The following is a 17,754-nucleotide window of genomic DNA, read 5'->3' as shown; positions in this document are numbered from 1 at the left end:
CTACCCTGCAAAAGCCAGCATGCAGGGGCTGCCTCTAGAATGGGAGTGCTAGGAAAACCAGGGAATGCTTACTATTCCCAAATCAGAAAAAGGGCCCACAAAAGGACCCCACAAAAAGGGCCCATTGTGTGGTCCTGCAAGGAGATCCTCCAGGATAAATGCAGCGATAACTGCGTTTTCAAAGCTTCTGACCACACGCATGCTGGCCGAGGAAGTTCGCCTGCTTCAGGGAAGCACTGAGATGGGGCAGGAGAGAGGATGTGGCACCAGCCTCCCCAGGAGGCCACGTCTGGGGGCTGAGAGCGTGGGGTGGGGAAGCAGTGTCCAGGGAACGGCTCTGTCACTCACATGTGTGTGACCTGGGGCAAGATGTTTGACCTATCCGTGCTCTAGTGTCATCACCTGTGACCTGGGTGTCATCCAGAGTCTAGCCGTGCATAAACGAGGAGCTGAGAACAGTGGCTGGGCCCCGGGGAGGGCATGGGAAGCTCAGCTATATTGTCCCTTTCTCCTACAGTATTCCCCCGCGTTGGTTAAGGAATTCAAGTGTAAATAGGGCAAGCGATGGAAATTCCAACATTTCTCTGTACTAAGCTCAGAGCCCAGCCTCTTTTGGCTGTAATGGATGCGGGTAAATATAACTTCCTGCCTCAGCTCCTGGATGCACTACGGGCACGAATGATTTTCGCCACGAGCGGGACGCCCGCGGAGCAGAAGGAAGCCGGGAGGACAGGAGGACAGCAGGGCGTGCGGCTCCTGCAGCCCCGATGCCCGCCCCGCCCCGCCCCGCCCCGCCCCCTGCCCCGTCCCCGCCCCACGCTGCCCCGCCCCGCCCCCCCCCGCCCCGCCCCGCCCCCGCACCCCCCCCACGCTGCCCCCCCCCGCCCCCGCCCCGCCCCCGCCCCGCCCCCGCCCTGCCCCGCCCCGCCCCGCCCCGCCCCGGCGCCTTACCCCCTGGGAGTGCAGGTAGTCCATGGTCTTGGCGATGGTGCACAGCACGTCGCTGGCCTCCCGCTCCGAGAAGCACCTCTGCCGCAGGATGCGGTCCAGCAGCTCCCCGCCGCGCATCAGCTCCATCACCAGGTACACGGACTGGCCGTCGTCGTAGACCTGGGAGGCGGGACCGGAGGGAGCGCGCGGGCGTCAGCGGCCACGCGGCCACCGTGCGCTGCTCCCGGCCTGGGACAGCGCCACGGGGGGGGGGGGCAGCAGCCCGCGCACGGAGGCTGGGGTGTGGGGGCTCCCGAGTGAAAGCAGGAAGGCCCGTCCCGTCACCCACACGCCCCGTCACCCACACGCCCCGTCACCCACACGCGGCTCTTAGGACAAAACCGGCTACAGTAACTCGCACTGAGTGGGCGAGGCCAGGAGCTCACAGCTGCACGAGGACATTAGCTGAAAGGAGGGAATCTCCGCAGTGCCCCCCCCCCCAGATGCGGACGCCGCGCAGCCGCAGTCCGAGCACAGAGCCAGGGCGCAGAGCCCCTTGCGGGGTCTTGTGGACCCGCAGGTCTGACCCCTTAGGTCCGCGGAGCAGCGTGACCCTGCGTGTCTGACGGCCCCTCCCCCACGCCTCTGCTGTGCTGCTGACGACAACACGTGGAGCAGCCGGACCCCAGGTTCAGTCGGGGCGGGGAGTCCCCGCCCGTGAGCGGGCTGGAGCAGTTAGTTCAGGAGCGCAACACGAAGGGGGAGCTTTCACGCTGCTCCTGTCATTTCTGGAACTTAAAGCAAAACCGCAAACAGCGCTCAGGCCCTTGTGGGGTCACGTGGTGTGCGCGCCTGCAGGCAGGGAAACACCTAAACACGGAGTCTTCCTAGCTGGTAAATCAATGGATTTTCATAACAAATGACTAAAATAATTTGCCTGACTCTGGAGTCCGTAAGAGATGTGAAGCTCATTTGCTGCATTTGTTCCTGAGTTTCTGAGCTCAGACACTGTCCTTCTGAGACTGTACACAGGATACCGTTTGTAACTCACACGGTTGGAAATGCTCAGACAGTTCTCCAATTAGTTGATTTCTGTTTGTGGGTCTTAATACCGAAATAAAAAATGACAGGGCCAGGGGACCGGAGGTGGGTAGGACCACTAGGAATGCTTTGCTGACCCAAACTTTGCTGACATGAGGTACTTGTTTTGTGTTTTCTTCAGATGTGAACTGGCATCTGGAAGTCCTCTTACTCCAGGAATTTACGGGGCCCAAAGGGAAATCGAGGGGGCCCCAATAATTTGTGGTTTCAGATCCCTGATGGGAAGGTGGAGAGGAAGGAAACTCTCCCCTCTGGCCTCAAACACCACAGCCCCTAGGCCTTCAGGATTGTGGGGGGCACCTCCCCACAGGGGCGGGGGGCTCAATGGGGCCGGTTCCTGGCCCCTTCTCTCCCAGGACCACTAATCGCCCACCAGGGAAGCTGTGAGGAGTTCCCCACCGGAGCTGCAGCCTCCAACCTGACGCTCTCCATCTTATCCACTCCATACTCCCCATTTCTGCATCTTCAGGAATCTTTAGGAATGATGATGGAAAGGAACGCTTCTGGATTAGAATTCACACCACTTATCTTTTCCTCTTTTACATGATGCGGTTTGGGAGAACTGGGGGGGGGGGGGACATGCGGCAGAAGCTGGCTCCGGCCCGCGCCCAGGACCATGAGCGTCAGCCGTGCAGAGAGCTGGCTTTCTGGTGCCAGTTGAACGCAGAGTGGAAGCAGCACCGCTGCCTGGAGACCACTTACGTCTTTGAGGGTGATGATGTTCGGGTGCTGGCCGTACCTCAGGAGAATCTCAATCTCTTCCGAGGGGTCTCGTTTACTCTTATCGATAACCTGGGATAAACAGAGGACATGGGCTATGAGGTTTTCCGACTGGCATCTGCCAGCTTGGACCCTTTCTGCCTCCTCCTCCCCCCAGCTCACACTTGACCAAGACAACTGATGCCTAGAAATCCATGATGGTAATTCTTTCCCAGCTAGCGTCAGAGGGGCATTTACCGAAGAAGGGCATGATCCTTTGGACATCAATTTTAAGATATTACAAGGCTGGATGGAGAAGGTTGGGTTTGGGGAGCTCATGCAGGCCCCATCACGTCATGGAAGGTGCTTTTCAAGCCTGACAGGCTCTGGGTAGGTGGCCTTTGCCCTCTACTCTGTCCAAAATGAGTGTCCCACTGCTGTGTGTCTCTGGCTCCACACCAGCAGCAAAATGTGATCAGGTCACTGAGATGCGGGGCTGGTGTTCATGCTGCCACTGGTGCTGAGACACAGACTCTTCTTTCTTTCTGTCCCCACCCCCCATGTCAGGTGACACACACGAGCCTTGTACCCATGAAAGCGGATGGCTTCCAAGGGAAGGCCCACCGTGAAACAGGGAGCCAACAGTTGGCAGCTGGCTCACAGCTCTGTAGGGAGCTTACCTCCGCCCTCACTCCCACTTTTATGGGGCTGGAATGGCGGGGGCAGGGGACCCCACTCATGTAAAACCTACCACTGTGTGTTAGAAACAACACTCAGAACAGAAGAGCAGTTTGTACTGTTCTTAGCATTAGTCCCACCTAATTTAAAAAGATTTGCTATTTGAAGAATGTGCAATCGTTTTACTAGGAGAGTGTGAGGGAGCTTTGCTCTCACCTCTGTCTCGTCAAAGACTCTAAGCAGAGCTTCGCATCAAACGCTTTTGTGTAGATGAACAAAGTGCTTGGGCAGCTCTGGCCCCAGCACCCATCCTCCCCTCTCTTCCCCGCACTGCTGTGAGACATCACCTTGGTGCCAGGTTCTTCTCCCCATCTCGGTTTGAAGCCCACCACCAAGCTCTGATGCCAGCAGTGCCCCAGGACGATGAGCCCAAGGACATGTTGAGGAAGCAGAACGTCAGGCTCCCTTTCCTGACACAGCGTTTTTCTCCTCTTGCTACATTTAACTCTACAGCCATTCTAGTTGGGACACCAGGACTACTCTGCTATTGAAATGAGGCACCAGCTGGAGCCTTGCTCTCGAGGACACACATGTGTAAGTCTCCTTCAGTGTGCGAGGCTGCTTAAAATCTGATGCTTGCCGGCCGCTGGCAGGCCAGCCAGTCCTCACACAGCTGGGGCTGCACGTTGGCCAGCAGGGCTGTGGGAATGTCTCTGCCCCACGACCTGCCGAGCACTCTCATCTTCCTGGGCTGGGACCTTCTCTTTGCAGTTCAAAAGGGTTAAAATACATTAGTGGGTTTAAAAAAATTTGTAGTAGCTTCATTTTTCCCCAAATAAATTTCACAATAAAAGAAACGTATTTGTTGCATAAATCTGTTTTACCACCCTTTCAATGCAACAGGGTGTAGGATAAACAAGAGAAAGCTTTTACTGCTAGTGGCCAGGGGGAAGGGGTGCAGCCACATGGAGAGGGCTTCCCACAGGAGCTGGGGGCCTGACCGTCCTCCCACCCTCCTCCCTCCCTGTGGTGGCACTGATGGGAAGCAAAGCCCCATGATGCAATCCCTAAAGGTCAGGGAGGTGACGTGGGTCTGCAGAGAGATGAGACACTCAGCCTGGGAGGGAAGCCCCCCGCTCAGGTTCTCACTGCCCTCCCTGCCCGCCTGCCACCTTCCCCCGACCTGCTCAGGGCCACTTCACACCTAACCTGAGCTGGCATGGGCCCAGCTGCACGTTTTTGTTCAGACCCCATGTTTTGATCCTCTTGTCAGCAAGTGCTAGCTGCTTTTATCCACAAACGCTTTTCTGGTTTTTGTTTTGCAGGGATGAAGAGCTCTTTCCAGAAGGTAAGGAAGAAGAGTCCTAAGAGGCTCTGTGTGGTGAGTCGCTGTCACTGGCCCCTGAGCGCAAAGCCTCAGCCTGTGCTGCAGACAGCAGAGGCCGCACGCGCGTTGAGCATATTGTCCAGACACGTCAAGGAAGGAATTTCTTCTCTGTGGGGTCAGTTTCGTGGACTTGATAGTGTTATATCTGCTTCTAGTTCAAGAAGCCTTGGCAAGGCGAGTCCCTTATTTTGAGAATCATAGTGTTTTATAATTTTCCCTACGTAACAAAGCCGAGGGAAGACTTCTCAGTCAGCACATTCACGGGCGAGGTGTCCACTCAGCATTTCCATGCTCAGGTGACAAGGATGGGCCACCAAGAAGTCAGGGGAACAGTCTCTCTCCTTATCTGGTAATGGCCAGAGAACGGGCGCGGCCCAGAGGCCAGGCAGCCAGCACGGCTGGTGAGGGAGCCTTTCCCGGGGTTGCTCCGATAAGCAGCGTGTTTCCTGAGCCTTGTCAGGTCGGAATGCCCAAGCCGTGCAGGGTCTGGCCTTGGCGGCAATGGCCCATGGTGATGGCTGTCCTGAGCAGGGACACAGGGGCCACGTCACATCCATTCCTGTTTAGGGCGCTGAGATGGGGACAGGCCTGGGTGGGGCTTCACCACCAGCAGGGGCCTTTCCTCGTCCTTCTGTCCTTGTATTTCCACATCTGCCTCTTCTTCCTCATGTCTCTCCAGCGGGGCCCCCTCCGGCAGCATTGAGTGGTGCGGAAATGGGCACTGGGGTGGGGACTGAACACGACATGGGGTGGACGCCCTGGAGTGCAAAGCACTTTCACGACGCAGGTTACTTCCGCTCACCGGTCAAAAGCTCAATGTCACATTTGAAATGAGGGTAGCAGAGCATGTAATCGGTCCCTTGTAGGATTTAACAGACACCTTCTCCCATGTGATTAATTTAAACAAATGAAACAGAGGAAGAACTCCATATTTTCCTGCTGGAAAAAAATTAAATTTCCACGCCAATCAGTTTTCCTTCTAAAAATGAGTTCTATTCGTGTCAAACATCTGTTTTAATTCCACTGCTTTTTCAGTTGACAAATGACATACACAGTATGAAAACGAGCACAGAAACGCTGCCATTATTGTGCACGAGCTGTTGTGAATATAAATTGGGGCCCTTCTCGGGAGCGGCTGACCCAGCCTCAGGCGCATGTGTGGCAGCTACACTCCATCACTGCATCAAGAACTGGGTGACACCGACGCTGGCCCAGCTGTAAAGCTCTCACTATTTTCTTTTAAGCCTGATTCTATTGCTAAAACAAACTAAGGCAATTTTAATAACACGACAACAGGCTACTGAAAAGAAGCGTGGCTGTCTCTTAAGGCACGTGCTTCCCGCCAGAAATGCTTGGCCTGTGCTGGCGCTGGGCTCCAGCCCCGCACGGACCTTTCAGAAGGACAAAGGCAAAACTTGAAAGTGGAACTTTGATGAAGAGGTGCCTGTGTCTGTAGGTGTGGAGGTAAATGGCCGATGGGAAAAGATGCCAGGGCAATAAAGCTCACTGAGTTGCGGACCCTTCAGTGATGTCACACTTTTTGCTTCGGCCTATGGTTCTGTGGTCAGTGATTTCCTAAGGGGCTGGATGGTGGTGAGTTTCCTGAGGGCAGGTGCGCATTCCTGCCTAGACGCTAGCACCGTGTCTGCCGTAGAAAAGGCGTTTGTAAGAAACTGCGAAAATGACTGAGAACCGGCTTGCTGAACACAGACACGTCTGCAGAACGAAATGGAATCTTAGACAAGAAACGCTCTATGGAATAACTGTCTTGTCAACCGGACAACATGAAAGCCAGAGAAAGGGGCAAAGTGACGTGGGATGTGAAGAAAGGCTCCTGACTCATCTTCTCCTCTTATTCTTGATGCCACCGAGCAATGGGCTGTGGGGACAGGAGCCAAGTTATGGGGACTGTTGGGGTAACAGTGGCCACACAGGAAGCTACTGCAGGCTGAGGAGCATGGCGTAGCAGGACAGCAGTCACAGGGTGCCCAGGAGCAGAGACCCACAGAGACGAGGTGGCACCCAGTCTCAGAGAAAGTTCCAGCCCAGGGTGAAGCCCAGGGGAAGCCGGGTGGTCCAGGTGGGAGTTTCCTGTGTTGTGGGACCAGCTGGTGAGAGCTCCTGCCCCCACACGTGCCATGAGGCTGTCGGTGGCCTGATCTTCATGGAGGTGACAGCAGGCCTGCCCTCCTCTCAGAAAGACCTGCACTTGCACCTCCCCCACGTCACAGTGTCACAGCGAGGGCTGCCATGCCCCTGCACACAGCTGGGGGGTGCTGAGCTCTTGGTCAAGTGTCATCCTGCTACCAGAATATTAAGCAGAAGCTTAACAGACGAAAACCCCTCCCCCGCCCCAACGCCAGCCTGCTGGGACTAGCCCCACCCTCAGCGTTAGTGACAAAAGGGCAGGGTAATTCGTCCTGGGGCAGTGGGACGGGCTGTCCTGGGAGGGAGGGGGAGGAGCTTCCGGCCTCTGTACACCAGCCGCCAAGAGCAACTCACATCACCGTGACCAGATGTCTGCAGACACTGCCAGTTTCCCCAGGGGGCAAAATCAACGCCCCCCTCCTGACTGCCCTAGGGGTCAACCCTGTATTCTGGCCACAGCCCAGCTGTTCAGCCAACATTACAGGTTCTCTTTCCTGCTTGTTACTCAGTGGGGAGGGTTCTGAGTCACCCACATAGCTGGGTGAGGGGCCCTAACTGGCTGGGACTGGATTGCTTCTCAAAATGAAAGAGACACCCTTTCCACCCAAGGGTGTGGACCGCTGAGCTTGCACACTGCTCAGGCGGTAGCTGAGAGAGGTGGTGCTGAATTCTAGTGATGGAATCAGAGACCCAGCCCCCAGGCCACACTCCGGCTTCTGCGTTAAGTAGAAAACACACTTAATTCTTCTGTGTCTTAGTCTCTTTGTCAATAAGTGGGGGTACTGCTGCTTGTCAACAACTCAGCTGATGCAGAAAGAGACAGAAAATCTGAATTCCATTCTCCCTGGAAAATGCTGAAGACAAGAGTGACGTGGGGGACGTCAAGGCAGGTTCTGTAGCGAACGCTGAACTCTCTGCCACGAAACTCCTGCCGGCTCTTTCACCTCGGAGGGAAATCCAGACAAGGTGTTGCCTAAGCTCAGTGAGCTGGCTGCGGCCATCCCCCCAGCAGTGTACAGGTGCCCTCAGATAGCTCTGGCTCATGGAGAAAGTCGCCCTCTGTGCTTGGCTTTCAAGCATCTTCCAGACAAAAAATGGCGGCCCACGTGGTCTCCGAGGGGATCAGGGACCTCCCTGTAAGGTCAGCAGCTCAGCTGCCCAGGGAACTTGGAGGCTCGTCATGGAGAAGCAGGAGGCCTGTTCTTCTTCTTACCGTCACCCGCGGCCGTGGCGCCAATGCTTCTCAGAAATCCCTATCACAGAGTCTGGCCTCATCAAGGTCTTTGGGACCGAGTTACGAGCCGCTTAACAAAGCTGCATTCAGATGGTGTCCTTTCATGAGCGCTGGACGTGGGAACACGAGGGGAAACGTCCCGTGGCCTTTGTCAGTGGGGTTTGTTTTCAGAGGCACAAACGATGGCTGGTCAGGCTCACAGTAGCCGTGTGTCCTCTAGAAGGGCGCCGTGGCTGCCCAGCTGGCTGAACAATACACCCGTTTCTTTGTGCTCACTGGCAGAGGCCATTGTTTTCAGGATTGCTGCAGGTCACCCGATAAACTAAAGAAATGCTGTGAGAAATGTCCCACGCCAAAAACAACCCTAAGAAGCCCATGTATGAAGTATATGTGAAGTACATTTCAAAGTGGAAATGAAATTCTCTTGAATGAGGCAGAAGTCAGGTCTGCTCCCCACCACCCACCCTCATCTTTGCATCTGTACCCAGATGGGCGAATGCTGGGCGTCCACCCAAGCTCTCCTGTAAAGTCTCCCAGGGATGAGGGAAAATAAAAGTCTTCACAAGTCAGACCCTAGAAACACAGCACATCACGTGCCCAGGCTGTGGCCGTAGCCACAGCGTGACACAGCTGGTTCTCTCTCGCTCAGAAGTCCACTGTTGGGCAGTGGGACACAACAGCAATCCTCACCGCAGTGTCAACCTGTTCTCCCAGGAAGTTGAAGTAAAACTCAGGCCGAATTTTCTTCCTTCAAACTCTCCTTAATGTGTCAAGGCACGGGACAGGCTGGACATGGAGAACCTATCAGCGGAACTTACAAGTTAATTGTTCCTTCACAGTCTTAGTTGTTCAAGGAATTCAAGACAAATTTGTCAAAAGCCATCAATTCCCAGTCCGGGGGCCTGAATTTTTTGCCCGGTGTCTTTGGACAGGGCTAAGCATTTTCCTAGCACAAGACACACTGGGTACACATTCTGATGAGCGCGCACGCCGTTCTTGGGAATCTACCTTTGGAAAGACGTGTGTCCACACAATGGCAGTGGAGCCTGGGTGAGCTGCGATGGACCAGGACAGGGTCATCTCACCTAGTCATCATTTTGAACAATGTTTCTGGAGCTTAGGAGAATCACAGTGGATGGAATCCCTCCTTTTTACACTGCTGTCTGCTGAACAGGTTCCATCTTTACCCAAATGTCCCTTGAAGAGCAGGTACAGTGCCATGTGCCATAGACATGTTTGGGATGAGCCAGAATAGGTCCCGTCACAATGACACCCAGGCTGGACCTGCCTTCTACAGCCCCCAGTTCAGCTTCGTGGGAAAGTGATGGACTTAGAGCACCTCATAGAGAGAATGTGCAGCTTCTGCTTTTTCCATAAATTAGATTATGGTTTTAGCAGGAAACCTTAGTTGCAAGCCACACTTTACCAACCAGAAAACTCAAGAAACTTATATTTGGAATTTCCAGATCAAATATTTAATCTAGCAACAATTACAGAAGCTGAAGTTACTGTGTAGAGAATAACAAACTGGATCATACTGAAGTGTGACTGTTTACTGCTGTTGACGATTAAGAGTAACACGAGCTGTCGGCTTAAGGTTTTGTAAATACTGCCAGGTGGTGCTTCTACGTATCTCCTAGACTTCATTTTGGTGACCCTCTCTTCCTTCCTCCCCCTTCCCTCCCTACCTCCCTTTGCCAATCGCTGTGCCTGTCCCCAGCTCTCTTATTCAAAACACAGAGCGCCCAAAGCTACTGCTCCATTGTATACTACACATTAAGCTATGACAGGTAATCAGCACCCAAATGTTGGATAGGACTGAAAATATTCATGATTTGAAAAATACATTTTTAATGGATGACCTACTGTCAAAGCAAACTAAATTCGACTGTGTTTGAGCCTGGACAGTGGTGAAGGGAGAGAAGACTGCTGGTCAGAGGTGCCTGCTGGGGCCGGGGGGCCAGCACACAGCAGCCCAGGGCGGGGGCCTCACCTTGACGGCGTACTCTGCGTCGGTGGCTTTGTGCACACACCGCTTGCACACGGAGTAGGAGCCCACGCCGATATCCTCCTTGATCTCATAGCCGTCGGTGAAGTGGATGTTGTTCCCGTGTAGCTGCTGGGAGACAGAGGCAGAGCATGGGGTCCGAGCACGTATGCACGGGCACACGACATAGGAGCAAAGGGGGGTGTCCAGACTGTGCACTTGGGGACACTGGGGTCCCAGGCAATGGAGTCCCCTGGCCAAGGTCACAGAGATAGTAGCGACAGCTCCCTGATCGCTCAGGTTCTGAGTTTTCAGACACCACCGTGCACTGTGTCAGCTGACAGGCCAAGTTTCCCCCAAAGCTCTGAAAGCAGGCGAAGCTGGAAGTGAAGGGACGGAGCCCTATAGCTTCAGGGCTGTGACTCTAATGCTTGTGTCCCAAGTGGGTATTTGGATGTCACCATCTAACTGGAAATCTGACCCCATCATGTCCCAGTCACAGCTGGCTTCTGCCTGTGCACCCAACCAATCCTCCACCCACCTGCTCAGAGCGCAGACAGAAAGCCACCAAGAGTGACACACACTGTCACAGCAAGTGCCCACTTTAGAAGGCTGTGTTTTTCCAAAAGGCCTTGGGGAGAGAAACATGGAAATCCAATGCCTTCCAATTTACCCCGTCTCAGTTTTTAGATAAAATTTAATCATAATTTCTTCTTGGAATTCTATCTGGTTATATTTATAAGGTAGGAAACTCCTTACAAAAATGTCACCACATTTGTTGACTTCCTAAAGAGTACATTTCACAACAGGAAAATGGTACCCACAAACTCTCAGGGTACTGGCTCAACTGTGCACCGTGGAGATGCCACGTGTGACAACTGTGGGCTCCGGCCACAGCCCACCTTGGTGAACTTCACCTCATGACTCTGTCCCTTCTTTAGGGTGCGTGTGAAGCAGGGCAAAGGGCCATAGTCCAGACACCAGGGCCAAACTCAGGAACCCCGGGAGGCCAGCGGAGAGGCAGGACAAGAGGGCTCAGTCTGCATGTGACCCTGGTCCTGAACCGCTGGGGACGCACAGAGCTGGGCACTCCCATTACCTGCACGATGGGGTGAACTGTGGCTCTGTGCACATCTTGCTGTGGGGGCTCCTGGACCAGGCTGGAGGCCACAAAACTGAATCCTCTGAACAGGTGATGAGCGTTGGCGCTGGGGGGGACGCCAGGTGAGTCTGCAGGTCACAAGGACAGAAGTCAGCCTTCCGTGAGGAGCCGAATCACAGTGACCGTGGAGTGTGATAACACCGTGGTGGGTGTGTGTGTGTGTACGTGGTGTGTGTGTATGTGGTATGTGTGGTGTGTGTGTGTATGTGGTATGTGTGTGCACACGTGCAATGTGTGGTGTGTGTGCACGTGCAATATGTGGTATGTGTATGTGTGTGGTGTGTGTATGTGGTGTGTGTGTATGTGGTGTGTGTGTGCACACGTGCAATGTGTGGTGTATGTATGTGTGTATGTGTATGTGGTATGCGTGGTGTGTGTGTATGTGTATGTGTTGGAAAAGGAGATAAAACAGAGGTTTAGAAATGTGGAACCATATGAAACTGCACTTTATTTGGGGCAGTGCCTTTGGTCTGATTTTTAAATAGCAAAAATACCTAGAACGAGAACTTTAGGAAAATCACAACTGACTAACTATTCTCAGCCACAGCCCTCTGCCCCTTTCCACTGCAGACTGAGACACAAAGCTGCAGTGCAGCTGTCAGCCCAGGACCCGTGCACTGGGGGCCTCCTCAAGTACTGCGGTTCAGCAGGCACCTCGCTCAGGGAGGGAAGGGGGAGTGAAGAGCTTTCCTGCCCCTCCTGCTCTGCCTGCGCTGCCAGCCCTGCCTGCCCCAGTCTGCTGAGCTGTGTGCAGCCAGGACACTCTGCTCTTCAACAAACAGTGGGGGAGGGGGCTTTCTGCTCATGGAGGGCGGGGGTGACAGGGGTTACGGAGTAACTGCCCCCAACTATGGCTCCTCAGCACCGCACCATTTGTTCAGAAGCGTGGCTGCTGTGTGAGACCGTCCCGTTTCAGGTTTATCATTAGGTAAAACAAAAGGATACATCACTGGTAGGGTGAAAATATTTGCATCATAAATAATAGACAAGGGGCTGAACTTTGTCACCCAAAGAGCATGCAGAAATTGATGAGAAAAAAACAAAATGCCCAGAAGAAAAACGGGTAAAAGATGGACGGGCAATTGCTGTCCTGCGTAAGCAATTGCTCGTCTGTCTGATGAGCAGCATACGCACATCTGGGATAACAAATTAGCAACAATGAAAGTGATCCTTCATGACTGCTTGGGGGGGTGGACGTGATAATGGTGGGCGGGAGCATGGCAGGCAGAGCCTTTGGAAGGTCATTTGGTAGTGCCTACCCAAATTTAAAATTTGCATGTCCTCTGAAGGCCACTCCCCCTCGAGGAATGGATCCTACAGAATCACTTTCAAAAGTGCTTAGAAGTAAGTGTACAAAATGTTTGTTTCAGCAATATTTGTAACAGCAAAAACAATGGCAACAGCCTAAATGTGCAGCATTAAGGAAATCACAGGTGTGAGCAACCACAGGTGCACAGAGGGGGCCCTGCCCTGGGGGCAGTGACGCTAAGAGACACCACGACCAGCATGGGACAGCCACGGGGGCTGACCCCAGGGATGGACCGAAGAGCTCGTCAAGTCAGAAAGAGAGAACAAGCTGTGGGACAAGATGGAGAACACAAGCATTCAAGAAAAATGTAAAAATATGTAATGCATTGTAATATACATTATATTACAATGAAATGATAAGCAGAATATAACACTGTAATAACAAATCCTATGTGTACATTATAAATATGTAAATCTATAAGAAAATGTGTTTAAATTTTTTCTCGCAATGTACATATCCACAAAATTTAAAACATATCCTTTATATAAATCCCTGGAGAGTGGACTGGAAAACCCACAGGAGTGGCTTTGCTTTTCTGCTTTTTACCCCTTTGTGTTCATACTTTATTTTGACATGGAAACCACACACTATAGTTTTAGTTTTATCCCTTCATGGTGGAGCAGGTGGATGGGCTGATGCAAAGAACAGGGTTCTTTCATCCTCAGCATTTTATCTGGGGGACAGTGGCGAGGTGGGCGGCTTCTTCCAGCCCAGGCGCTGAACCTGAGCTCAGGTGCTGGGCTCCTGGTCAGCATTGTGGACAGCGAGGGGCCAGACTCTGGCCTCAGCCCTGACCAGTTACCTTGCAAGAACCTCCTCAGTCACCCACCGAGCAAAATGGTGAGAGCAGAAGGTGCTTGGAGACGAGCAGCCAACATGCTAGAGATGCCTAATTAAAACCAAGGAGCAGATTTTAGGATGTAGAAATTACTGGCTGCGAGGCGCAAAGCCGAGGCAGCACGCACCTTCGGAAGACCCAGGTGCAGCACGTGGCTGGCCACTCCAGATGGGGGCTCGCTCCTGGGCTAGCTCTGCACCCTGGTTCTCCTTTTCCTGTACAGAATTCTTGCTCTGAGGTTATGCTGCTCATAAAAATCCTCCAAGCTACCATGTGCTGCACAGTCTCCAGCCAGCACATAGGTCCACCATGTTTTGAGCAATTGCCCACCCAGGGGCGCTCCAGGTCCTCCCACAGGGCTCTGCATTGCAGAACTCAGCTCCCTGGGGACTGAGGGTGACCCTGCCACTGCTAAGGGTGAGTAGACAAGCACAGGGGAATATGCGCAGGCAGACGGCACAGCCTTGTTAATTAATTTGAACTGCTAGAGTTTCATTAGGGATGGAAACTTGGTAGTCTTTTAACTCACAGAGGGGCGGGAAGGACACGGCCACGCCTGCCATGGCCAGGGGCTGCCTCTCCCTATACAGTCAGATACTACCTGACCCTCCGAAGGATCTTTAGGTTAGAGGCTAACAGTGGATTGGTGTGGCTAGATGGGAACAATGACAGATGGCACAAATAGCATTTAAAATGCTTTATAATCATCTTGGGGATGCTGATTTGCTTTAGCTCAGTACTTAAAAAAGATAATACATGATTTGGAAAGAATAATTAAAACCAAGTACAATTAACCTTTGTTAATCCCATGGTATTTTCTGACTTGTGCAAAATGTTTGATGGGTTTTTAAATCTTAGACTGGTGTCGCTCTGCAGACAGCATGCTACAATGGGCAGCTGATGTGTGACCAGGAACTATAAACTAGCTTTAGCACTGACTGAAATATTTAAAAAAAAAAACAAAGACTAAGCTACTGCTGGAAATCCCGACACTGCATCCAGGAGCCTAACAGATGGATGTGGACAATCTTCAGCTTCAGTTCCATTGTTGCTGTCTCCCTGTCATCCAGCTACATGCTCAGCTCACGTGCCTAGAAAACTCTACCCTGTTGTAAGTGTACGGAGAAGGATTTTTCTGTGTCCTTAGCACTTCAGTTGCTACCTACCTCAAAGGTGTAATAAACTAACTTTAAGTAAAATTGATTGGAGAACTCACAACAGTAAGGCATGAAAAACCCCTTTCTAAACCGCATTAGAATTCACTGTGTCTAATTTTGTTTTCCTTAGGTCAATACGAAAATGAACTTGAATTCTCTATGTGCACAAAAGCCTGAGAAGGTGCTTAAAAAAGCCTGCTGGCGCCTGGGTTGGACTTCAAGTCCATTATGGACCATTTAAAAGGCATGTGTGTATGAATAGTTGAGAGTTGGCTGTATTGCCATGTTCTTATTAGGTAGCACGAGTATGATCCTTATTGCAGCATTTTAAACACACAGCTCCAAGTCATGCACACTCACGATGAAACACCACCGTGCCCTGAAGGACTCAGAGGTTTGCGTCCATGCTTACAGGCAGAGCTCTTTGCGGGGACGGAGTGCGCTGGTGCTCCTTTCCCCTTCAGGAAAACCACAACAGGAGAAATAAAGCCACCTGCTCAGGCAAGCTGCGGGCAGAGGCAGGATGGAATCCCTGGCTTTCCAACCTCTGATTCTGTGAAGCGGGTCAATTTTGTCAACAATAAGGAGCCACCCTGACATACAAATACTTCCTAAGGCAGTTGGGAGCCCGATGAAAGTGCCCCACCTCTATTAGGCAGGACAGACCCATGGCTCCCCTCCTTGGCAGCCTCATTAAACCTGGCACCAGCGGCCACTCAGCACTCTGACGGCTGTCATCACTTAGGCAACAATCTTGGTTTCATCTGGGGACAACAGGAGGACCCGAAAGAATTCAGTGACAGTTTGTGTCAGGACTCCCTAGGGCGCCCTGAATCAGCTTTCTCCCAATTCTAGGAGTCAATGCCACTGGTCAGGAGCTGCCGGCCCCTTAGGGTCCCCAGAGAGCCCCGAGGTTCCACCCCTCCCAGCTCTCATCTGGCGAGCTCACCCTGGTGGGCAGCGGCTTCTCCAATAGCCTAAACCAAAGAAGCGAGTGGATTCTTGGTCCCAATGTGATCCACTTGATGTTTGTATTTCAACATCTATGTATTTCTTCCAAACGTCACAGAAAATTTCAGATTCCAAAATATTAATAGTAAGGACCCCAGTAACCACCAACAGGCTGAAGCCGTCCCACCTAGATTTCCAGAAGGGGCTTGTTGATTTGTCTGTTTGTGAGTTTTTAAGTAACTACTAATGTTACGGACTGAATTGTGTCCCCAAAATTCCTGTTGGAGACCTAACCCCCAATGTGACTACATTTGGAAAAAGGGCCTTTGGGAAGGTAATTAAGATTAAATGAGGTCATGAGGGTGGGCCCTGCTCCAAAAGGACGGTGTCCCTTATTAGAGGATGAAGAGACACCAGGGACCCCTCTCTCCGCAAGCACAGACTCAGGCTGTGTGAGGACACAGAGCAGGCAGCCGTCTGCCAGCCAGGAACAGAGCCCGTACCAGACACCAAAATAAATGTCTGCTGTTTAAGCCGCCAGTCTGTGCTATTTTGTTATGGCAGGCTGAGCAGACTAAGACCATTACTATATCTAAACATGTTACTATTAATTCAAAATATCACAAAAGGATAACTTTTAAAGGGAGCTGACCAGGTCTACTTGAATCCGATAGGCCTTAAGAGTAATTTTAGACGTACCATGCAAGCTAAGTTTACACATCCATCTGCTATGCTGAGATCCAGCGATGACACGTTTCAAACAGGTGTTTGTTTTTGCACAAAGATCTGTAGTTCACAGAGCTATGCACTTAACTGACTGCCTCCTTCTTCCTGTAAAAACTCTCTAAAGGAGGGATCTTCATTGTCCTGAGGTGCTTGCCTCTGTGTGTCCCTCTGGAAGAGGTGGTCACTGGGCTAGCAACTCAGACAAGAAGTGGAGGGTGGGGGGTCTGCAGGACACCTGGATGATTTCTAAACTGGATGTCACAGGGCGGGGCGGGGGGTGCGGTTGGAGGCAGCTGAGAATTGGTTCTCACCTGAACCTTTACAATTGAGCAGAGAAAATTAAAAAATCAAACAGAACTGACTTATTTTCCATGAAAGCATTCTTGATCCTGGGACTCTCTGGTTCCTAGGTATCCGTCCCTACCTGGCCAGACTGGCAAGAACCACAGGTCTGATCCCACTCGTGCGGGCACACACCTGTGGGTGTCCGGGCTGTGAACTCAGGGTCAAAGTGGAAGGTGTCCTCGGGTCGGCCCACTGCCGGCTTGAAGGGCGGCTTGATCTCCTTCCTGTACAGCTTCTGCAGGAAAATCAAGTCAGGAACTGAGTGGGTGCGTGCAGGGGCCACAGAGGGGGCGAGAGCACGCCGAGCGGCAGCAGAGGCGTCTGACAGCTCTGTGGGGACACTGGAAACTGCCTCCTGTGAACACTCCAGGGTCCCCTGCTGTTCTCACACCCCAGGACCTGTGCTCTGGGGGCCTGGGCACCCTCCCTGCACACCTACTCTGCCTGTCCCCATATTTGGGCGGCCAGACCTCTCTGCTTGCGTGGGTTGGGACTGGCTTTTGCGTTCCTTCACATGGTGTTGTGCACTCTAATGGCCCGTCGGAACACCTGTGTCTGATGAGCAGCAGCCCTTCCCGGGGCCACATCTGGGGCCCTGAGCTTATTTCACTGCTATGACCTGGGTGCACAGAAAACCCACACCGCATCACCCCAGTCTCTAGCGGCATTCGTGGAAATGCCTTCCAACCCGACGGACGTTGTTTTCAGGCCTCTCAGCCATGGCCATAACTCATTTGGGGGGGGGGGCGATTCAACTTAGTGCAATACAAAGGCCTTTGGGACCAGGCTCAGTGGTGCGTGGATGACACTGCAGGTGTGGGTGGAAGGGAGCTGGAGGCTTGGGGTGCCAGCCGGAGGAAGGGTTCTGGGCGGAGCATGGTGGGGCATTGGGGAGGGGCCAGGTCTGCAGCAACCCCGCTCCCAAAGGAGGCCCAACAGGGGTTTCCTCCCAGGTGTGGAGGGATTCCAGATGGAGATGATTTAGAGGTCACAGTGATGGCCAATGTGCTAAGTGGCCGTGCTCCTGGCAGGCTGGCACGCCAGCAGCTGGGCTTGGAAACTGGGAGGGTCTTGCCGTAACCACTTAGCAGGTATTTCCTGA

General features: G+C 52.7%; 1 protein-coding gene across 6 annotated transcripts in view; it reads right to left on the bottom strand.

Annotated features, from left to right (window-relative positions):
• The window catches only part of RPS6KA2 (ribosomal protein S6 kinase A2), a 290,517-nt gene that overhangs the window by 14,436 nt on the left and 258,327 nt on the right, over positions 1-17,754 (bottom strand). For 4 of the 6 annotated variants that reach the window (XM_081035864.1, XM_081035867.1, XM_081035869.1 and 1 more), the window contains 5 exons: positions 16,785-16,887; positions 11,264-11,394; positions 10,171-10,296; positions 2,734-2,823; positions 952-1,110 (listed from right to left, as the gene is read on the bottom strand). In XM_081035864.1, coding sequence (XP_080891990.1) covers positions 952-1,110; positions 2,734-2,823; positions 10,171-10,296; positions 11,264-11,394; positions 16,785-16,887 — 609 coding nt within the window. The remainder of the gene's footprint in view (positions 1-951; positions 1,111-2,733; positions 2,824-10,170; positions 10,297-11,263; positions 11,395-16,784; positions 16,888-17,754) is intronic. The other 2 variants (XM_081035865.1, XM_081035868.1) reach the window with 1 other exon arrangement.

This window comes from Rhinolophus hipposideros (assembly GCF_964194185.1).
Source record: "Rhinolophus hipposideros genome assembly, chromosome: 3".
NCBI lineage: Eukaryota > Metazoa > Chordata > Mammalia > Chiroptera > Rhinolophidae > Rhinolophus > Rhinolophus hipposideros.
The sequence above is the reverse complement of the archived record's forward strand: the minus strand, read 5'-3'. Positions and strand labels throughout refer to the sequence as shown.